This window comes from Scyliorhinus canicula, chromosome 12 (assembly GCF_902713615.1).
Source record: "Scyliorhinus canicula chromosome 12, sScyCan1.1, whole genome shotgun sequence".
Lineage (NCBI taxonomy): Eukaryota > Metazoa > Chordata > Chondrichthyes > Carcharhiniformes > Scyliorhinidae > Scyliorhinus > Scyliorhinus canicula.
Window position 1 is genome coordinate 6,159,893 of NC_052157.1, and position 24,114 is coordinate 6,184,006.

A 24,114-nucleotide genomic window follows, 5' to 3' on the forward strand; every position below is an offset into this window, starting at 1 on the left:
AGAAAAGAGCGAACGTTTCGAGTCCAACGACTCTGTCAAAGCTAACAGACAGAAAGTGGGACATATTTATACTGCGGAGTGCGAATGAAAGATGAGTCATAGCCACCAAAACCCAGGGAAACCGGGTGCTAATGGCCACAGAAACCAAGGGGAAAAAATGCTAATGGCAGTCCCCAGAGAGAACAAAAGGTGAAAGACCAAATAGCTGAGACACTAACATCAGAGGATACACTGTGACAGATGTAGATGTGGTGGGAGGGGAAGGGGAAAGCTAAGGGGAGAAGGGTAAGGAAATGTGGATAAGATGGGGGGGGGGGGTTTAAATATATATTAAGAAACAAAATAAATAATTGGTAAAAGACATTTAAAATGAAATGTGATGAAAACAAATGGGTCGAGGTGGGGTGGAGCTAATCATCTGAAGTTGTTGAATTCAATGTTGAGACCGGAAGGCTATAGTGTGCTTAACCGGAAGGTGGGATAGAATCCCTACAGTGCAGAAGAAGGCCATTCGGTCCATCGATTCTGCGCCGACCCGCCGAAAGAACACTCCACCTATGCCCACTCCACCACCCCATCCCTACAGCCCTGTGACCTAACCCACACGTCTTTGGTCACTATCCAACTAACTTGTGTATCTTTGGACTGTGGGAAGAAATCAGAGCACCTGGACACAGACACGGGAGGAACATGCAAACTCCATAGTCACCCAAGGTCAGAATCAAATCCAGGTCCTCGGCGCTGTGAGAGAGCAGTGCCAACCAGTATCCATCCAACATCCAGTACTCTAAAATATCAAAAACCTTCACTCTCACGTTATAAAATGGGCCGAACTGGCTCAATCGCTGAAAATCAAGGAATTCAATATCATTATTCCCATAAACGGAATAAAAGCACTCGTGAAAGGGAACGAGACGGAGAAATCAGTTTCCAATTTTGATTGATGTTTACCTACAATGTTATACAAACCAGGTGACTCCCCTAAATAATTCAGTGCCCATCTTTGCTGCCTGAGCTCTGGGAGGAACAGCAGGAAAGGGGCGAGCGTCAGCCTTTGCCACCCTCCCAGGGAATTTAAAGTAGATGTCAAAACCTGGATTTCTGGTTAGGTCAGCATCTATTGCCTGTCTAATTGGCCTCGAGACGGTGTTGGTGAGCCACCTTGAACTGCAGCAGTCCATATAAAATAAGAGTCGGGTGCAGGTCACTTGATCCTTTTGAGATTGCTCCGCCATTCAATAAGATCATGGCTGATCTGATTGTAACTGAAATGTGGCCTTTCCAGCTACCCCCGGTGATGTGGATCCCAGCATCTGCTGCCGTTGTCCTGCTAGGTGGTAAAGGTCATGAGTTTGGAAGGTGCCGTTGAAGGAGCCTTGGGTGACATGGTGTAGTGCATCTTGTGGATGATGCACACTGCTGCCACTTTGCGTCACTGATGGTGGGAGTTAATGTTTGTGGGTGGGATGCCAATCAAACAGGATGGTTTTCCCTGTATGCTTTTGAGCTTCTTGCATGCATGTTGTTGGAGCTGCACTCATCCAGGCAAGTGGAGAGTATCCCATCACACTCCTGACTTGTGCCTTCTGGATGTGGACAGCCTTTGGGGAGTTAGTAGATAAGTTACTCTCCACAGAATTCCCAACCTCCGACCTGCTCTTGAAGCCACAGTATTTACATGGCTGGTGCAGCTCAGTTTCTGGTCCATGGTAATCTCAGAATGTTGATAGCAAGGGATTCAGTGATGGTAATGCCATAGAATGTAAAGAGGAGATGGCTGGATTCCCTTGTGGGTCATTGCCTGGCACTCGTACAGCACAATACTTATCACTTATCAGCCCAAGCCTGAACGTTGTCTAGGTCTTGCTGCATATGAGCACAGACAGCTTTAGCATCGGAGTCATAAATGGTGAACAATGTGCAATCATCGTCAAAGATCCCCACTGCTGACCTTGATGAACAGGAGGTCACTGATGAAGCAGCTGAAGACGGATGGGTCAAGGACATCTTAATCTTAAGGAACTTCGACAGTGATGTCCTGGGACTGATATGATTGACCTCCAACAGTCAAAACCATTTTGCTTTGACCCCAACCGGTGAAGAGATTTCCCTCTAATTCCCATTGACTCCAGCTTTGCAAAGGCTCCTTGATGACACATTCGGTCAAATGCTGCCATGATGTCAAGGGAAATTACTCTCAACGGAGTTGAACTGCCTATCGATGGGCTCCTACTGGAAAGTGAATCGGCTGGGACATCAATGGAGCTATCGAGTTTTTTAAAAAGCTTTAGACGGATAAGAATCTCTACTTCAATTACACATTTCCAAATGGAGGCCAATCATTGTTTTAAAATGTACACTGCATTTACCTCATTTCGTTCCCTGATAATTTCTTTGGAAATTCAACCTTGATTTGTAAACAAAAGTGGCCAATTTAATGCAGATCAGAATTTCTCACTAGTACTCAAAGCCTTTTCCCTTTTTATCTCATGCTGATTTTTGTGCAACTGAAACTTGAAGGAGTTGATTGAATACGCTGCGCGTACTCCACAACATGAGCAATTGGAGAAAATATGACAATGTGAAGTGTGAATGTGAAGTGCCCAGGCAATTCTTCAAACAGCTATATTAACAGGGCATGCTTGGAACAAATCACCTTAGATTCACAACATTTCAAAAAGAATCCCAGTCTGTGCAAAATGATCTGATCTCAGTTGGTAAGACGGTAAAGATATCACATGCCCTCTTAGCCTTATGACAGGCAGGTTGGGAGAGGCCATTCCTATCCTTTTTTTTTTAAAACAAGGAATATCCACTATGCTTGTGAAAGTAAAGTTAGTGAGTACCTTAAATAGAAGAATGAAAAGTAGCCATTCTATGAAGACAGAAAATGATCGTGGCCTTTTGGGTGTCCTCCCTAATGGATTACCACCCACCATACTGCCACCGCCCAATCCCACCCCAACGTAAAAGCACATCCAAGCCCTGTCCACCCAGATAGCCAAATCCTACGTTTCTGGTTTACAGGCTAAATTTTGTTGGCAGCACAAGAGATGAAAGAACCGTCCCTGCTTGAAAATGTAAATAGTTTAAGGAGGACAGGAAAAACAACACTGTTCATGACAGAAACGATCAAGGAGAAATTTAACAACAGGAATTTAAAATTATGAAGTTATGATAAACAACAACCTTGCATTCACATAGAGCCTTGAAGTAAGTGTTGGCAAGCTGTTCAAACACAGTGGCAGAACAAAGTCCAATCCTGCCAATGAACACACGCACTTGCTAAGTTACTGGAAATAATGAGAAACCGGAATCCTTGTACTTAAAACAGAAAATCGTGGAGCACATATGTTACATTTCTTCGCATTTGGGAGAAGAGCGAGCAGACACTTTGTTAGATTAGAAAAGGAAAAGCACTTTACCTAGTCGCGACCATCTCCAGTTTGCATTGAGCTTCACTGGAACATTGCAGCAGGCCACGGACAGACATGTGGGCATGGGAGCAGGGTCTTTTGTTAAAATGGCAAGCTACTGGAAGGTAAGGGTCCTAAATGCGCACAGCCAGATGTGCTCAGCAAAGCGATCACCCAGTCTGCATTTGGTGTCTCCGATTATAGAGGAGACCACGTTGGGAGCAGCGAATGCAATAGACCGGATTGAAAGAGGTGCAAGTGAAATGCTGCTTTACCTGGAATGAGTGTTTTGGGCCTAGGATGTTAAGCATGGAAGAAGTAAAAAGGGGCAGGTGTTACACCTTCTGCGATTGCATGGGAAGGTGCTGTAGGTGATGGGAGAGATACTGGGTATGGTGGAGGCGTGGACTAAATTATCTCGGAAGGAATGGTCTCTGTGGAATGCTGTCAGAGGAAGCGAAGGGAAGATACATAGAAGATAGGAGCAGGAGGAGGCCTTTTGGCCCTTCGAGCCTGCTACACCATTCATCACGATGATGGCTGATCATCCAACTCAGTAGCCTAATCCTGCTTTCTCCCTATAGCCTTTGATCCCATTTTCCCCAAGTGCTGTTTCCAGCCGTCTCTGAATATATTCAAACTTTTAGCATCAACTACTTCCTGTGGTAATGAATTCCACAGGCTCACCACTCTTTGGGTGAAGAAGTGTCTCCTTATAAGAACATAAGAACTAGGAGCAGGAGTAGGCCATCTGGCCCCTCGAGCCTGCTCCGCCATTCAATTAGATCATGGCTGATCTTTTGTGAACTCGGCTCCACTTTCCGGCCCGAACACCATAACCCTTAATCCCTTTATTCTTCAAAAAACTATCTATCTTTACCTTAAAAACATGTAATGAAGGAGCCTCAACTGCTTCACTGGGCAAGGAATTCCATAGATTCACAACCCTTTGGGTGAAGAAGTTCCTCCTAAACTCAGTCCTAAATCTACTTCCCCTTATTTTGAGGCTATGTCCCCTAGTTCTGCTGTCACCCGCCAGTGGAAACAACCTGCCCGCATCTATCCTATCTATTCCCTTCATAATTTTAAATGTTTCTATAAGATCCCCCCTCATCCTTCTAAATTCCAACGAGTACAGTCCCAGTCTACTCAACCTCTCCTCATAATCCAACCCCTTCAGCTCTGGGATTAACCTAGTGAATCTCCTCTGCACACCCTCCAGCGCCAGTACGTCCTTTCTCAAGTAAGGAGACCAAAACTGAGCACAATACTCCAGGTGTGGCCGCACTAACACCTTATACAATTGCAACATAACCTCCCTAGTCTTAAACTCCATCCCTCTAGCAATGAAGGACAAAATTCCATTTGCCTTCTTAATCACCTGTTGCACTTGTAAACCAACCTTCTGTGACTCATGCACTAGCACACCCAAGTCTCTCTGAACATCGGCATGCTTTAATATTTTATCGTTTAAATAATAATCCCGTTTGCTGTTATTCCTACCAAAATGGATAACCTCACATTTGTCAACATTGTATTCCATCTGCGAGACCCGAGCCCATTCACTTAACCTATCCAAATCCCTCTGCAGACTTCCAGTATCCTCTGCACTTTTCGCTTTACAACTCATCTTAGTGTCATCTGCAAACTTGGACACATTGCCCTTGGTCCCCAACTCCAAATCATCAATGTAAATTGTGAACAATTGTGGGCCCAACACGGATCCCTGAGGGACACCACTAGCTACTGATTGCCAACCAGAGAAACACCCATTTATCCCAACTCTTTGCTTTCTATTAATTAACCAATCCTCTATCCATGCTACTACTCTACCCTTAATGCCATGCATCTTTATCTTATGCAGCAACCTTTTGTGTGGCACCTTGTCAAAGGCTTTCTGGAAATCCAGATATACCACATCCATCGGCTCCCCGTTATCTACTGCACTGGTAATGTCCTCAAAAAATTCCACTAAATTAGTTAGGCATGACCTGCCTTTAACGAACCCATGCTGCGTCTGCCCAATGGGACAATTTCTATCCAGATGCCTCGCAATTTCTTCCTTGATGATAGATTCCAGCATCTTCCCTATTACCGAAGTTAAACTCACTGGCCTATAATTTCCTGCTTTCTACCTACCTCCTTTTTTAAACAGTGGCGTCACGTTTGCTAATTTCCAATCCACCGGGACCACCCCAGAGTCTAGTGAATTTCGGTAAATTATCACTAGTGCATCTGCAATTTCCCTAGCCATCTCTTTTAGCACTCTGGGATGCATTCCATCAGGGCCAGGAGACTTGTCTACCTTTAGCCCCATTAGCTTGCCCATCACTCCCTCCTTAGTGATAACAATCCTCTCAAGGTCCTCACCTGTCATAGCCTCATTTCTATCAGTCGCTGGCATGTTATTTGTGTCTTCCACTGTGAAGACCGACCCAAAAAACCTGTTCAGTTCCTCAGCCATTTCCTCATTTCCCATTATTAAAACTCCCTTCTCATCCTCTAAAGGACCAATATTTACCTTAGCCACTTTTTTTTGTCTTATATATCTGTAAAAACTTTTACTGTCTGTTTTTATATTCTGAGCAAGTTTACTCTCATACTCTATCTTACTCTTCTTTATAGCTTTTTTAGTAGCTTTCTGTTGCCCCCTAAAGATTTCCCAGTCCTCTAATCTCCCAGCAATCTTTGCCACTTTATATGCTTTTTCCTTCAATTTGATACTCTCCCTTATTTCCTTAGATATCCACGGTCGATTTTCCCTCTTTCTTCCGTCCTTCCTTTTTGTTGGTATAAACCTTTGCTGAGCACTGTGAAAAATCGCTTGGAAGGTTCTCCACTGTTCCTCAACTGTTCCACCATAAAGTCTTAGCTCCCAGTCTACCTTAGCTAGTTCTTCTCTCATCCCCTTGTAATCTCCTTTGTTTAAACACAAAACACTAGTATTTGATTTTACTTTCTCACCCTCCATCTGTATTTTAAATTCCACCATATTGTGATCGCTCCTTCCGAGAGGATCCCTAACTATGAGATCATGAATCAATCCTGTCTCATTACACAGGACAAGATCTAGGACCGCTTGTTCCCTCGTAGGTTCCATTACATACTGTTCTAGGAAACTATCGCGGATACATTCTATAAACTCCTCCTCACGGTTGCCTTGACCGACCTGGTTAAACCAATCGACATGTAGATTAAAATCCCCCATGATAACTGCTGTACCATTTCTACATGCATCAGTTATTTCTTTGTTTATTGCCTGCCCCACCATCTCGTTACTATTTGGTGGCCGATAGACTACTCCTATCAGTGGCTTTTTCGCCTTACTATTCCTGATTTCCACCCAAATGGATTCAACCTTATCCTCCATAGCACCGATGTCATCCCTTACTATTGCCCGGATGTCATCCTTAAATAACAGAGCAACACCACCTCCCTTACCATCCACTCTGTCCTTCCGAATAGTTTGATACCCTCGGATATTTAACTCCCAGTCGTGACCATCCTTTAACCATGTTTCAGTAATGGCCACTAAATCATAGTCATTTACGATGATTTGTGCCACCAACTCATTTACTTTATTCCGAATACTACGAGCATTCAGGTAAAGTACACTTATGTTGGTTTTTTTACCTCTGTTTTGAATCTTAACATCTCCAGTTTTATTCATTTTGTTATTACTGGGCCTATTCACTGTGCTCCCCTCAGTCACTGTACCTTGTACTGTCGCCCTTATGGATTTCTGACTATGTCTTCTCTGCCTTGCACTTTTCCCCTTACTTCCTTTTGTTTCTGCCCTTATCTCTGTCCAAAATGGTTTACCCAGAATCCTCAGGCTGTGACCCCTGGTTCTGGACACACCTATCATTGGTAACATCTTCCCTGCATCTACCCTGTCTAGTCCTGTTAGAATTTTATAATTCTCTAAGAAATTCCCCTCTCATTCTTCTGAACTCCAGCGAGAACAATCGCAACCTCGTCAATCTCTCCTCATATGACAGTCCTGCCATCCCCGGAATCAGTCTGGTAAACCTTTGCTGCACTCCCTCGAGAGCAAGAACATCCTTCCTCAGAAAAGGAGACCAAAACTGCACACAATACTCCCAAGTGTGGCCTCACTAATGCACTGTATATTTGCAGCAACACATCCCTGCCTCTACTCGAAACCTCTTGCAATGAAGGCCAACATACCATTAGCCTTCTTTACCACCTGCTGCGCCTGCATGCTTACCTTCAGCGACTGGTGCACAAGGACACTCAGGTCCCGCTGCACACGCCCCTCTCCCAATTTACAACCATTCACCAGGAAAGCAGTAATCTGCCTTCCTGTTTTTGCTTCCAAAATGAATAACATCACACTTATCCAAATTATACTGCATCTGCCATTGATTTTCCCATTTGCCCAACCTGTTCAGACCTTGCTGTAGGATCCCTGCATCCTCGTCACAATTCACCCTCCCACCTAATTTGGTATCATCTGCAAACTTTGAGATGTTACATTTTGTTCCCTCATCCAAATCATTAATATATATTGTGAATAGCTGGGATCCCAGCACCGATCCCTGTGGTACCCCACTGGTTACTGCCTGCCAATTTGAAAAGGACCCATTAATCCCTACTCTTTGTTTCCCCTCTGCCTACCAGTTTTCTATCCACCTCGATGCATTTCCCCCAATCCCATGCGCTTTAATTTTGCACAATAATCTCTTGTGCAGGACTTTGTCAAACGCTTTCTGAAAGTCCAAATATACCACATCGACTGGCTCCCCCTCGTCAACTGTACTGGTTACCTCGTCAAAGAATTCCAACAGATTTGTCAAGCCTGATTTTCTCTTCATAAATCCATGCTGACTCTGACTGATCCTGCCACTGCTTTCTAAATATTCGCTATAAAGTCCTTGATAATGGATTCAAGCATTTTTCCCACTACCGATGTTGGGCTTACTGGTCTATAATTCCCTGCTTTCTCTCTACCTCTTTTTGTATATCGGAATGACGTGAGCTACCCTCCAATCTGCAGGGACAGCTCCAGAGTCGATAGAATCCTGGAAGATGACTACCAATGCATCCACTATTTCTAGAGCCACCTCCTTAAGCACTCTGGGATGCAGATTCTCAGGCCCTGGGGATTTAAACGCCTTAAATACAATCAGTTTTCCCAGCACCATTTCTCTATTATTGTTGATCTCCCTCAGCTCCTCCCTCTCACCCAACCTTTCATTGTCCAACATTTCTGGGATCTGATTTGTGTCCTCATTTGTGAAGACAGAACCAAAGTATGTATTTAATTGCTCAGCCATTTCTTTGTCCCGTTTTATGCATTCCCCCGTTTCTGTCTGTAGGGGGCCTACATTTCTCTTTACCAATCTCTTTCTCTTCACATATCTGCAGAAACTCTTAATGTCAGTCTTTATGTTCCCTGCAAGCTTCCTTTCGTACTATACTTTCCCCTTCTTAATCAATCCCTTCGTCCTTTGCTGAATTCTAAACTGCTCCCAATCCTCAGACCTATTATTTTTCGTGGCCAATCTGTATGCTTCTTCCTTGGATTGGATACTATTTCTAATTTCCTTTGTAAGCCATGGATTGGCCCTCTTACCCCCTTTGCTTTTGTGCCAGACAGGAATGAACAGTTGCTGTAGTTCCTCCATGTGTTCCTTGAATGTTTTCCATTGTCTATCCACTGTCATCCCTTTAAGTAACTCTCCCCAATCTATCAAGGCCAGCTCGTGCCTCATATCCTCATAGTTCCCTTTATTAAGATTCAGCACCCTAGTCTCCGAATCAACTACTTCACTCTCCATCTTGATAAAAAATTCTGTCATGTTAGGGTCGATCATCCCCAAGGCATCTCATACAGCCAGATTGGCAATGATTCCCTTCTCATTACACAGTACCCAGTCTAAGGTGGCCTGCTCTCTAGTTGGTTCCTCCACATATTGGTCAAGAAAACCATCCTCTATACACTTCAGGAATTCCTCCTCTATGGCATTGTGGCTAATTTGATTTGCCCAATCGATGTGAAGATTAAAATCACCCATGATCACCGATATTCCCTTATTACATGCATCTCTAATTTTGTGTTTAATGCCATTCCCATCCTCACCACTGCAGTTTGGGGGTCTATATATGACACCCACTAATGTTTTTTGTCCCTTGGTATTTCTCAATTCTACCCATACAGATTCCACATTGTCAGAGCTAATATCCTCTCTCTCTATTGTGTTAATTTCTTCTTTAACCAGAGGTGCCATGCCACCACATTTTCTTTTATGCCTGTCCTTCCTAAATACTGAGAACCCTGGAACATTCGGTTCCCATCCCTGTTCATCCTTCAGCCATGTCTCCGTAATCCCCATTATATCATACCCATTTATATCTATCTGTGCGATTAGTTCATCCACTTTATTGCAAATGCTCCGTGCATTAAAGCACAGAGCCTTTTAAGTTTGTCTATTTCACAATGCTTGTCTTGCTCCCAATATTTTTCTCTACTGCCCTGTTTGAATTTTGTCCACGGTTTCTCCACCTATCACTTCTCTTATTCGCTTTCCTACCTTTTGCTTTTGTCCTTTCTCCCTCTTTCTCTGACTCCTTGCTTAGGTTCCCACCCCCCTGACATTTTAGTTTAAACCCTCCCCAACCGCTCCTGGCAAATAGGACATCAGTTCCAGTCCTGCCCAAGTGTAACCTGTCCAGTTTGTACAGGTCCCACCTCTCCCAGAACCGGTCCCAATGCCCCAGGAATCTGAAACGCCCCCCCCCCCCCCACCGACACCATCTCTTCAGCCACGCATTCATTCTATATATCCTGTCATTTCTACTCTGACTAGCACGTGGCACCGGTAGTAATCCTGAGATCACTACCTTTGAGGTCCGATTTCTTAACTTCCTTCCTAGCTCCCTGTATTCTGCCTTTAGGACCTCATTCCTTTTTTACCTATGTCATATGTACCAATGTGTACCATGACCACTGGCTGTTCACCCTCCTACTCCAGAATGTCCTGTACCTGCTGCGAAAGACATCCTTGACCCTAGCTTCAGGGAGGCAACATACCATCCAAGATGTGTTTGGTGGTGGCATCACGCTGGAGTTGGCGAAAATGGCGGAGGATTAAGCTTTGCATACAGAGGCTGGTGGGATGAAATGTGAGAACGCGGGGGTCTCTATCCCTGTTCTGGGAGGGAGGGGAGGGGGCAAGAGTACTGGTGCGGGAAATGGACCGCACACTGTTGAGGGCCCTGTCAACAACTGTAGGTGGGAAGTCATGGGTGAGGAAGAAGGAACACATTTTCGAAGCACCATTTTGGAAAGTGGCATCATCGGAACAAATGCGACGGAGGCGAAGGAGTTGAGAGAAAGGGATGGAGTCCTTACAGAGTGTTGGGTGAGGAGAGCTGTGGTCCAGATAGCTGTGGGAGTTAGTGGGTGTGTAATGGATATTAGTAGATAGTCTATTGCCAGAAATGGAGACAGAAAGATCAAGAAAGGGAAGTGTCTGTGATGGACCAGGTGAAAGTGATGGAGGGTGGAAACTGGAAGTGAAGTCGATGAATTTTTCCAAATCTGGATGAGAGCATGAAGCAGCACCAAAATAGTCATCAATGTATCGGTAAAGGAGCTGTGGGAGGGGACCCAGAATGTTCCACATACCCCATAAAAAGGCAAATGTAGCTAGGACTCATGTGGGTACCCATTGGTACACGTTTAATTTGGAGGAAATGGGATGAGTTAAAGGAAAAGTTGTTGAGAGATAGAAGGAGTTTAGCCAGGCGGAGGAGAGTGGTGCTGGATGGCAATTGTCCAGGGAGAAAATGGTGGAAAATCCCAGCAGGTCTAGCAGCATCTGTCGGGAGAGAAAAGAGTCCGATGGCTCTTTTGTCAAAGCTAAAAGACAGAGACAGTGATAAATATTTATACTGTGGAGTGAGAATGAAAGATGAGTCATAGCCACAGAAACCAAGGGAAACAGGGTGCTAATATAAAATAGTTTATAAACTGACCAGAACAAAGAGATAAGCATTAAACATAAAGCATAAGAAAAGTATAAAGAAATTACTTCAATACAAAATAAATCGATAAATGGTTCAAAAATTCTTAAAATATAAATTCGGAACAACCCTGTAACCACGAGGTCTTATTTTAAGGAAATTCTTATCGGTCGTCTAATCCCTCATTCACTCTCATTGGTTTCTAATTCTCAGCTGAGACACCTAATTTGTTCAAATCGATGTCGGTCACTTAGAAGATGGTTTACTAATCAAAGATTGGTCATTACTTAAGATTCACTAATGTCCATCAAAATTAATTCAGTGTCTATGTGCGCCAGTTTACAATGATAAGATTCTCATGTCATGGCTAGCTAATTATTTGATACATTCTTATTACTATGGCTGCACTCTTCACTGAACCAGAGTTGATCCCCTGCCGTGGTGGTAATGGTTGAAGTGGGTATATGAAAAATGAAATGAAATGAAAATCTCTTATTGTCACGAGTAGTCTTCAATTAAGTTACTGTGAAAAGCCACTAGTCACCACATTCCGGCGCCTGTCCGGGGAGGCTGGTACGGGAATCGAACCGTGCTGTTGGCCTGCTTGGTCTGCTTTAAAAGCCAGCGATTTAGCCGAGTGAGCTAAACCAACCAGGGTATATGCTGGGCCATGAGGTTGCAGATTGTGGTTGAGTACAATTCTGCCACTGCTGATGGCCCACAGCGCCTCGCGGATGCCCAGTCTTGAGTTGCGAGTTCTGTTCCAAGTCTATCACATTTAGCAGGGTGATAAGGCCACACAACGTGATGGATGGTACCCTGAATGTGAAGACAGCACTTGGTTTGGATTTCTTTATTGTCACGTGTACCGAGGAACAGTTGAAAATATTGTTCTACGTGCAGCTCAGACAGATCATTCCATATATGAAAAGAAAATACATAATGGGGCCAACATAAAATACACAATGTAAATGCATAGTCACCAGCATCGGGTGAAGCATACCGGAGTGCAGTATTACTTGTTAGAAAAGGTGTGAGATGAGATCAGATCAGTCCATAAGATGGTTGTTTATGAGTCTGGTAACAGTGGGAAAGAAGCTGTTTTTGAATCTGTTGGTGTGTGTTCTCATACTTTTGTATTTCTTGCCCAATGGAAGAAGTTGGAACAGTGAGTAAGCTGGGTGGGAGGGGCGTTTGATTATGCTGCCTGCTTTCCCAAGGCAGCGGGAGCTGTAGACAAGGTTAGTGGATGTGAGGCAGGTTCGTGTGATGGACTGGGCGGTGTTCACGACTCTCTTACAGTCTTGGGCCGAGCAGTTGCCATACTGGGCTGTGATGCAGCCAGATGGGATGCTTTCTACGGTACACCTGTAAAAGTTGGTAAGAGGAATTTGAAGCTGTCAACCATCTCCATCTCGGCCCTGTTGATGCAGACAGGAGAATGTAAATACTTTTCCTGAAGTCAATGACCAGCTCTTTAGTTTTGCTGGCATTGAGGGATAGATTCTTGTTGCTGCACCATTCCACTAGGTTCTCTATCTCCCTCCTGTATTGTGACTCGCGTTGTTCGAGATCCGACCCACTACGATCGCATTGTCAGCAAACTTGCAGATGGAGTTGGATCCAAATTTTGGCACACAATCGTATGTGCATGTGGAGTGTAGTAGGGGGCTAAGTACGCAGCCTTGTGGGACCCCGGTGGTGAACACTATTGTGGAGGAGGTGTTGTTCATCCTTACTGATTGTGGTCTATGGGTCAGGAAGTCGAGGATCTAGTTGCAGAGTGAGGAGCCAAATCCTAGGCTCAGGGGCTTTGAAATGACCTTGGCTGGGATTATAGTGTTGAAGCAGGAGCTGTCGTTAATAAAGAGTCTGATGTTGGCGTCCTTGTCTCCACAAGGACTGTGCGGTGGTGGTCACTTCTACCGATACTGTCATGGACAGATGCATCTACAGCAGGCAGGTTGGTGGAATTGAAATCCAGCATGTTTTTCCCTCTTGTTGGGTCCCTTGCCACCTGCCGCAGTCCCTTTATAGCAGCTGTGTCCTTTTGGCCAGCTTCATCTGTGGTGGTATTCTGGAGCCACTCTTCGTGATGGACACCACCACCCACACACACACACACACACACACACACACACACCCACCCCACCCACCCCCCTGGAGTACATTCTGCATCCTTGCCACCCTCTGTGCTTCCTCCAAGTGGTGCTCAACATGGAGGAAGGAATGTATATGGTAATCAGCAGGGGGTTTCCATACCCATGTTTGACCTGGCGTCACGAGACTTCAGGATTGAAGAAGTAGAACAGCTTGTCAAAACATTTTTCTGGATTCTTGGAATAGATGTCTTTCAGGTCTGTGTGAAGTTGTCATTTTATTATTTATTGATCTGTTTTGCTACCTGCAGAATTGTTGATTACTGCACGGGCATTTTTCTATTTTCCCTTTCTGGATCTTTAATGTGATTGAATTGCTTTAACAATTTTATGGAGAGTGGATATATTGAAGCCTTGAGTTTCCTGCAGTACTTAAATGCTATGATGTGGCGATGCCGGCGTTGGACTGGGGTGAGCACAGTAAGAAGTCTTACAACACCAGGTTAAAGTCCAACAGGTTTGTTTCAAACACGAGCTTTCGGAGTACTACTCCTTCCTCAGCTTCTGGAGCAGTGCTCCGAAAGCTAGTGTTTGAAACAACCCTGTTGTACTTTAATCTGGTGTTGTAAGACTTCTTACTGTACTTAAATGCTGGCAGTGCAGGGGTCTTGTGCATGTAGAGAAACCTCTGAAGCAGTACAAAAAAGTTAACTGTAGCAGTAATTGGTTGTGCTGTGGGCTTGATACTGGCCTTTCACCTTGAGACCTGGGCTAGGGGTTCAGTGAAAATCATTTACACAACCTTGACTCGGATTCAAATTTAACAGAAGCCCACAGTGCAAGTCCGTTCCTAATTCAGCAATGATTAGTGAATTGACAATCTCCCTTCAAGCCACAGGCCGGGGTGGTGTTGTAAATTAAAATTGTTGTCCAGGTGTCAGGAACCTTGAGATCACAGCATGTTTTTGGCCTGAGTAGAGGAAGCTACCCAGCTATGCTGTAACAGTAAAATGTAAACTCTTTTTGCTGTCAGTCTCTTGGATTTAACAGGTCTGCGCTCCCCTTTCTCCAGCAAGGCACGGTGAAGTTTACAATGACTTTGCTTTCCAATGATGTGCTTTTCTTCCCATGAATTTACAGCTCTCGGGAATTGTGCAGGTTAAACTCCTTGAATATAATGAATGTTGCTCACAATGCAGGACTGCAATGTATTTCCCTGGGGAGGAGCAATGTTGCAGAGGGAAAATTTGAAGGGAAATGAGTCTTCCGTTTCTTAGAATGCAATGCTTCATATCTCCTGCACCCAGTTGGATCTAGAAAGTGATTTTATAAATTGGTCAACGTGTTAGAGTAGTTCTGGGTTCATAGAATCATAGAATCTACAGTGCAGAAGGAGGCCATTCGAGTCTGCACCGGCTCTTGGAAAGAGCACCTTACGTAAGCCCACACCTCCACCTCTGTAACCCAGCAACCCCATGTAAGCTAAGGGAAAATTTATCATGGCCAATCCACCTAACCTGCACATTTTTGAACTGTGGGAGGAAACCAGAGCACCCGGAGGAAACCCTCATAGACATGGGGAGAACGTGCAGACTCCGCACACAGTGACCCAGCGGGAAATCGAACCTGGGACCCTGCCGCTGTGAAGCCATAGCGCTAATCACTGTGCTACTGTGTTACCCAGTGATCACTTGCACATTGGATCTGTCATTTTTTTAACAATGCATAGGATGCTTTTAAACTTAGCTAGTCCTTTAAAGACTTTGATTTATAAATATACAGCGGGATAAGCTTAAACTAAGTGAAGGCAGCTCTTAGCACATTTCACTTGTGGGTGGAATGGATTATGACTTTGCAAGAATGTAGGAAGACGGTAATGTTTTTGTACGGATGGACCAGTGACAGCAGAGGAGTGGGCCCACCATCTGTTTTTTTTTCTACGAAGATTGGTTTTGAAGTTGATTTGCCCGAAAACACATGAATTTGATTTCTGTAGTCTGCTATTCTGGAGGAACGAATAGAGGGATATGTGGATGAGGTGGGATTAACGGTGGGAGGATGCTCATTTGTAGCATACAAACTATTATACAGTTATTGGGCTGAATGGCGCCTCTGTGCTGTAGATATGTAATTCCATGTTGCCGTCAGTTTGTTTTGACGGTGGACACGATCCACCTTTATCTGGGCCAAGGTCAGTGGCCTTGTCTGAAAATCTTGCAGACTAGTTATACTGACTCACGTGTTCAATGATAGACTTTGACATTTCCTTCTGTTGCATTAAATTGCTGCTAATGTAATTGAAGCCTTGGTTAAGAGATCCTTGCTGAAAGTCTTGTATTCGGAAGTGATAAAACTGCACGTTACATTTCGGTAATTGTGTTTCTGTATTCTTTTAGCCTTTAGCGTTGCAGGATTTATAGCCATGAATTAGATAAAATAATCACTATGAGCCACAACATCAATTTTAAATCTTTCCGACAATACAATTGGAAATCTTTGGCCCAATTGATAAATTGCTATTTTTAGTAATTGAGAATGGGTGTTGCATTATAAATTTGTATTGATCAAGGTTTGCACGTTCTTTCACAGCTACATAACCTAATGAGTAATCTTTCCTCTCGCTAAAGCTGTTTCACCTGCCTGCGAAAAAGAACGTAGACACAGTCTTGGAAGAATATGCCAACTACAAAAAGTCACGTGGGAACACAGACAATAACAAGTGAGTGATTTTCTTTTTTTTTGGTGTGGCGATTGGCTTTCAATATAATGCAGTTAGCCAATGCTTGGAATGATTGCTGGAACTCATGTTGTGACTTGGGGTGGAACCCTGTGGAGAAACTGATGTCAGTAATTGTCCACCCCCTTCCTCTGCGGGAACCCATTCTCGTGGTTTCGGTTGGTGATGATCGCTTTATTGAAGATTGAAAGTTACTCGCAGCTGGAGCTATCCTGACATAAATGTACAGTGTTTGATTGGTGTGCTTGACGTCAAATTGTTCCAGACTGCAGTCACCCTGGTAAGTGGTTTTCTTTGGGGAAGAAAACATTTTTTAACTATAATGAAAAATGTACGGGATAATAGTGTGTATTGAAAACTTCATATTTGGTTACCATTTTTTAAAAAAATCTATTATGGTGTTATGAAATTCTTCACTTGAAATAAGTAGCTGATAGTGTAGTCTGCATAGAGAGGCTCATGCAAAATCTTATAGCATTATAACAGGCGAGGCAGAGGGAAGGGAGCAAGGCGCACACCACTGGGCGACGAGCACGCAAATATGATTAAACCAGTCTTCAGGCACGAGGGAAGGTAGGGCTAGCAAAGAAATTGGGAGCGAGACTGTTGGTGAAGATAAGAGAAAACCTGGAGGATTGATTGAAATGAAATGAAAACCGCTTATTGTCACGAGTAGGCTTCAATGAAGTTACTGTGAAAAGCCCCTAGTCACCACATTCCGGCGCCTGTTCGGGGAGGCTGGTACGGGAATCTAACCGTGCTGCTGGCCTGCTTGGTCTGCTTTCAAAGCCAGTGATTTAGCCCTGTGCTAAACTGCACAGGTAATGATGATAAGAGGACACAGATTTAAGTTAATTATCAAAAAAAATCAAAATGAGGATAAATCTTTTATGAATGCCGTTGCAGAATGTTAAAGGCTGGCGCACGATCTCTGGTTTCTGACTATGCGCTCATTCTCGTGCCTTGATTCATCCAAATAGAAGCTCATTTTATTAAAATAGGTTTTTTGCTGGTTGCTTAGTGCCTTTTTAATCTCTAGGGAATATGCTGTTAATGAAGTAGTCGCAGGAATTAAGGAATATTTCAATGTGATGTTGGGGACACAACTGCTGTACAAATTTGAGAGACCACAATACGCAGAAATCTTGGCCGATCATCCAGATGCACCCTATGTCACAGATTTATGGAGCGCCACATCTCCTTCGATTGTTTGGTGAGTTCTGTTGATTTTAAGAATTGGTTTTGGTTCTTTGCAGTTCTTTTTCCCTCTTTTGTTTTGGATATGGTCACAGCCCACAGCTAACACGGCCATATCTGTGCCTCCTCATTTGCGAACAGTCAGTGCGTGTTAAGCCACTGAACACAGGACAGACTAATCCTACCCTGATTCAATGAAATACTTTATAAGAATTAATTCTCATTTGTACGGCGCTCTCAGGATATTGCAAAACGCTCGATGGCGAATTAGTTTGTTGGCATTGTTGGGTAGAACAGAATTTATTGCTTATCCCTGGTTGCCCTTGAGAAGGTGGTGGCGAGGTGCCTTCTGGAACCGCTGCAGCCCATGTGGTGCAGGTACACCTAGGGTGCTGATAGGAAGGGAATTTCCAGATTTTGACCCAGTGACAGTGAAGGAACGGCAAAATATTTCCAAATCAGGATGTGAGTGTCTTGGGAGGGGAACCTCCAGGTGGTAGTGTCCCCTGGTATCTGAAAATGAAAATCGCTTGTTGTCACAAGTAGGCTTCAAATGAAGTTACTGTGAATAGCCCCTAGTCGCCACATTCCAGCGTCTGTTCGGGGAGGCTGGTACGGGAATTGAACCGTGCTGCTGGCCTACCTTGGTGTGCTTTTAAAAGCCAGCGATTTAGCCCAGTGTGCTAAACCAGCCCCTCTACTGTCCTTGTCCTTGTAGGTCGGGCTTCTCCAAGACCCACCCAGTAAGTTGGATGTGGCCCGCGAGGCATTTTTAAGTGTCTGTCACGTCCTCCTACGTGTTCAAATTCAAAGCTTCCCAGAAAGAATTTCTTTTTAAATGCTCAAGTCCGCTCAGGCAATCACTGGCTGGTTCCTCTGTTCGTTGGCTAGTGTTGGGCTCTGAAACCAGTCTGTGATTGGATGAGCCAAATGTTATCGATTGACAGGTACATTTTTTAAAATATCTGTTTATGGCTGGAGAGCTTACAGCGGGAAAAACTAGGGCAGCCTGTGTTGTAGCTTCACCAGGTTGACACCTGATATTTAGGTATGTCTGGTGTTGATGAAGGGTGGGAGGAGACATGTGGAACATATGGAATCTGATGGGCTGAACGGCTGGTTTGATCTTGTGCCCTGCTTTTTCTGTCAGTGCGAATAGGAGCAATGTTGGCATATACACCTCTGGATGAGAAGAGTCTAGCCTTGCTGCTGAATTACTTGCACGATTTCTTAAAGTAAGTACAATTGTTAAATCTTCAGCCATCACGGGTATGTCCTTATTGGGGCCCAATGGCTTCTTGTACGCTGCAAGCCTCAGTGATCAACAATCACTATAAGGGAAGTCAGTGTAGAATTTCCCAGTGGAAAATGTTTATTTAAAATTTCTTGGTGTACTGTGGAACATTTATGTAAATTTCAAGATATAAATTCAGCAAATGCCTCTCGTGTCTTCCCCACCACTAGATTTGATTATTCTAATATACTCCTGTCTACCCTCTGGAAACTTGGTCATCCAAAACTCTGCTGAATTTGTCTTAACTTGTCCTGCTATCATCTTGTGTTTTCTCACTTTCTCGCCGACATCGGCTTCCAGTCCAGCAATGTCTTGATTTTTAAAATTCTTGCCCAAAGAAGAGGGGTTGATTTAGAAGAACATCCATTGAACAGTGGAGCAGGTCCGGCTTCCTCCTTCTATTTCTTATGTTCGCGTAACTTCAGTTTAGAACTGGGTGGCGCAGTGGTTAGCACTGCTGCCTGACGGTGCAGAGGGCCCGGGTTCGATCCCGGCACAGGGTCACTGTCTGTGTGGAGTTTGCACATTCTCCCCGTGTTTGCGTGGGTTTCGCCACCACAACCCAAAAGATGTGCAGTTTAGGTGGATTGGCCAAGCTAAATTGCCCCTTAATTGGAAAGAAAAGAATTGGTTACTCTGAATCTATTTTTTAAAACTTCAGTTTAGAACCACAGAAAAGTCACAGTACAAAAGGAGGCCATTCGGCCCACCTTGTCCACCCAGGTGCTCTTTCTAATCCCACCTTCCTGCACCCATTCCATAGCCCTGGAGCTTACAGCACTTAAGGTGTAGATCCAGGTACTTATTAAACGAGTTTATGGTCTCTGTCTCCACCACCAACTCTGGCAACAAATTCCAGACTCTCACTACTTTCTGCACAAAGGTCTTTCTCATGTCCATTCTACACATTCTACCACTTGACTTGAATCTATCCCCCCAGGTTCTAGAATATGGGTAGCACGGTAGCATGGTGGTTAGCATAAATGCTTCACAGCTCCAGGGTCCCAGATTCGATTCCCGGCTGGGTCACTGTCTGTGCGGAGTCTGCACGTCCTCCCCGTGTGTGCGTGGGTTTCCTCCGGGTGCTCCGGTTTCCTCCCACAGTCCAAAGATGTGCGGGTTAGGTGGATTGGCCATGCTAAATTGCCCGTAGTGTCCTAATAAAAGTAAGGTTGGGGGGGGGGGGGGGTTGTTGGGTTACGGGTATAGGGTGGATACGTGGGTTTCAGTGGGGTGATCATTGCTCGGCACAACATTGAGGGCCGAAGGGCCTGTTCTGTGCTGTACTGTTCTATGTTCTAATTCTCCACCAAGAGAAACAATTCTATCCTGTCCACTCTAATCACTTCCCCTCAGAATATTGTACATCTCAACTAAGTCACACTTAATCTTCTTTGCTTCAAGTAAAATAACCCCAACCTATCCAATCTCTCCTTGTAGCTACACTCTTCTAGCCATGCCAATATTCTTGTAGACCTCTTCTGCACTCTCTCCAGAGCAATTATGTCCTACAGGAACTGGATGCAATATTCCAGTTGTGGCCTCACCATAGGTTTATACAATTCCACATTATTAGAACATACAGTGCAGAAGGAGGCCATTCGGCCTATCGAGTCTGCACCAACCCACTTAAGCCCTCACTTCCATCCTATCACTGTAACCCAATAACCCCTCCTAACCTTTTTGGTCATTAAGGGCAATTTATCATGGCTAGTCCACCTAACCTGCACATCTTTGGACTGTGGTGGGAGGAAACTGGAGCACCCGGAGGAAACCCATGCAGACACGGGGAGAACGTGCAGACTCCGCACAGACAGTGACCCAGCGGGGAATCGAACCTGGGACCCTGGCGCTGTGAAGCCACAGTGCTATCCACTGTGCTACCGTGCTGCCCTAATTATATCCTTTTGCATTCTATACCTCTGCCAATGAAGACGAGTATTCCATATGTTTTCTTTACAATCTTGACTACTTGAATTACTGCCTTTAGGGCCCTGTGTACCTGGACACCGAGATCTTGCACTTCATCTACCCCCTCTTAGTATGTTCCCACTTATTGTGTACCCCCTAAAACTGTTTGATCTCCCTAAATGCATGACCGCACACTTTCATCTGCCACTTTATCGCCCACTCCACCAACCCATCTATGTAATTTTGGAGATTATAGCATCCTCTACACTATCCACCATTCGACCAATCTGCAAATTTCCCAATCGTGCCCCCCCGTCCAAATTGTTAATATATAACACAATCTGCTCACCACCGATGTAAGACTAACTGGCCTGTAATTGTTTGGCATTTCCTTTGATCCCTTGGAACCACGTTTGCATTTCTCCAGTCCTCCAGTACCTCCCCTGTATCTACTGAGGATTGGAAAATCATCCTCTGCACATCTGCTATATCCTCCCTGACTTCTTTCAGTAGCCTCGGAAGCAATCCATCTGGCTCTGGTGACATATCAACTTTCAAGGATTCGAACCCTTTGAGTGCTTCCTCTTTATGACTATCCCATCCAATATCTGTGTTCCTCCTGGACTACTACATCTGCATCATCCATTTCCTTGTAAACACAGAGACAAAATATTCATTTAAAGCCATTCCCACAGCCTCTGCATCTACACCCAAATTCCAGGCTTCATTTCTTATAGGTCCCACTCTTTCCTTAACTAACCTTTTACCATTAATATATTGGTAAAACATCTTTGGATTGTCTTTAACTCTGCTTGCAAATTTTTTTTCATAGCCTCTCTTTAATTTCCTTATTCCTTTTTGACTTTGTCCCTGTACTGTCTATACTCGTCTAGGCTATCTGCAGTTCTTAGTTCTTTGTGCCTATCTTATCCTTTCTTTTTCTGTTTGACCTTTTCCTGTACTCCCGAGACAACCAGGGAGGTCTAGCTTTGGCCGTACCATCTTATTCTTGGAGGGGGCATGTCCAATTGTACATTTAAGATGTCACGTTTTCGTGCTTTCCACTGATTCAACCTCTTGCAACGCAGGCCATTCCACCTCAGCCAAGACTAGGTCTAGAATTGTACCTCCTGTCTTTGGGTTTGTCACTAATTGGTTGAAATAACTTTCCTGGACACACGGCACAAATTTTTCTTCCTCCGTTCCCTACGTAATGTTTGTATCCCAGTTGATATTGCGATAGTTTAAAGTGTCTTACTATTATTATCCGCTTGTTCTTGAAGACATTTGCCAACATGTTTGATCTTCTATCTCCCTTTCCGTATTTGAGGGTCTGTAGTATACTCCCAGTAGCATTGACTGCCCCTTTTTTATTTCCAAGCACAACCTATAAAGCCTCATTTGTTGACCCATTTAGATTTTTTTCTTTAACCATTAGTGCTACTCCCCCCTCCAATTTTATCTCCCACTCTATTGTGTCTGAAGACTCTATAACCAGGGATATTGAGCAGACAATTTTGCCCCTCCTTTAGCCATGTTTCCTTTATAGCGACGGCATCCTGCTGCCATGTGCCTGTGCCTTTAACTCATCAAATTTGTTTGTAATACTTCTTGCATTGAAGTATAAAGGTTTTAACTCTGCAGTTTTGTCTTGCTGGCCACTTTTAAACTTTGCTTCTCCGAGTCATTCACTACAACTTCCAGATCACCAGCTAGCGTTCTACCTTCCATTTTCCTGATCTGAATTTGACCGACTGATCCTACTCCTGGGATCCCATCCCCATGCAACATTAGTTTCAATTGTCCCCAACAGAACTAGCGAAAGCCGCCGCAAAGATATTGGCCCCAGCTCTGCCCGGGTGCAATCCGTCCGGTTTGTACAAGTTCCAGCTGCCCCAGAACCGGTCCCAGTGCCTCAAGAATCTGAATCCCTCATCTCTCAGCCATGCATTCATCTGATCTATCCTCCTATTCCTGTTCTCTCGAGTGTGGAACTCGGCGTAATCCTGAGATTACTACTTTTGAGGTCCTGCATTTTAGTTTATGACCTAACTTCCTGTAGTCCGCTTGCAGGCCCTTATCCCTTGTGTCGTTGGTACAAATGTGTGTCACGACCACTGGCTGTCCACCTTCCCACCCCAGAATGCCCTGCAGCCACTCCATGACATCCCGGATCCTGGCACCAAGGAGACAACATACCATCCTTGATTCATGTTTGTGCCACAGGTTTGTGTCTGCCCCCAACTGTTGAATCCCCTATCACTTTAGCCCACCCATATTAGCAGCAGAGCCACCCATGGTTCCATGAACTTGGCTGCTGCTGCTTTCCCTTGAGAGGTCATTCCCTCCATCCCCAGCAAAACACTATCTGTTTGAGAGGTGGATGACGACAGGGGATTCTTGCACTACCTTCCTAAGTCTTTTACTCTTCTTGATGGTCACCCATTCACTTTCTGCCTGTGCAATCCTCACCAGCGGTGCGACCAGCTCGCTAAACGTTCTATCCACAAATTCCTCCGTATCATGGATGCTCCACAGTGAGTCCACCCGCAGCTCCAGCTCTGGAATCGGTTAGCTAGAAGCGGCGTTTGGACAATCCTGTGCAAATGGCCCCTAATTTCCCACAATGTGCAGGAGGAGCATTACACGGGCCTGAGGTCTCCTCCCATGAAATCCCTCACGATTAAGCTACTTGCTCTCTGCCGAAAATGTTTTTATGCTAGCGAGGGGCCTTATTTACGTTAGCTAGAAACCTTGTTTCTTACCGAACGTTTTTATTATAATTGTACTATTCTGGACACTGGTTTTATTTTTGTTTTAGTCCCTGCCTTAGCATTAAGCAATGAGTTTAAAAGAGTGAAAATACTCAGCAGGACTTGCTCATCAATCGGCTGCTTTGGTTGGTCCCTCGTCACGCTCTGAACCGATGTTTGTATTCATCCTGGTCTTGTGCTCTCTCACACTCGCGGCTCCTCCTCGCACTAGGCCTCATGCTCACAGCTCCTCCTCGTACGCTCACTCACACTCTCGGCTCCTCCTGGTAAGCTCGGTGACACGGCTCCACCTCGCACGCTCTCTCACACTCACTGCTCCTCCTCGCACGCTCTCTGACACTCACGGCTCTTCCTCGCACGCTCTCTGACACTCACGGCTCTTCCTCGCACGCTCTCTGACACTCACGGCTCTTCCTCGCACGCTCTCTGACACTCACGGCTCTTCCTCGCACGCTCTCTGACACTCACGGCTCTTCCTCGCACGCTCTCTGACACTCACGGCTCTTCCTCGCACGCTCTCTGACACTCACGGCTCTTCCTCGCACGCTCTCACTCGCGGCTCCTCCTCGCCCACCCGCTCTCTCACACTCGAGCTCCGCCTCGCATACTCTCACACCCTCGCCGCCGCTCCCTCACACCCTCGCCGCCGCTCCCTCACGCCCTCGCCGCCGCTCCCTCACGCCCTCGCCGCCGC

General features: G+C 44.9%; 1 protein-coding gene across 1 annotated transcript in view; it reads left to right on the forward strand.

The window, feature by feature from the left end:
* Window positions 1-24,114, forward strand: part of morf4l1 (mortality factor 4 like 1) — an 83,816-nt gene that overhangs the window by 52,342 nt on the left and 7,360 nt on the right. The window contains 4 exon segments of the mRNA XM_038812959.1: window positions 16,135-16,226; window positions 17,284-17,410; window positions 17,412-17,457; window positions 18,592-18,676. Of these exon segments, the coding sequence (XP_038668887.1) occupies window positions 16,135-16,226; window positions 17,284-17,410; window positions 17,412-17,457; window positions 18,592-18,676 (350 nt within the window).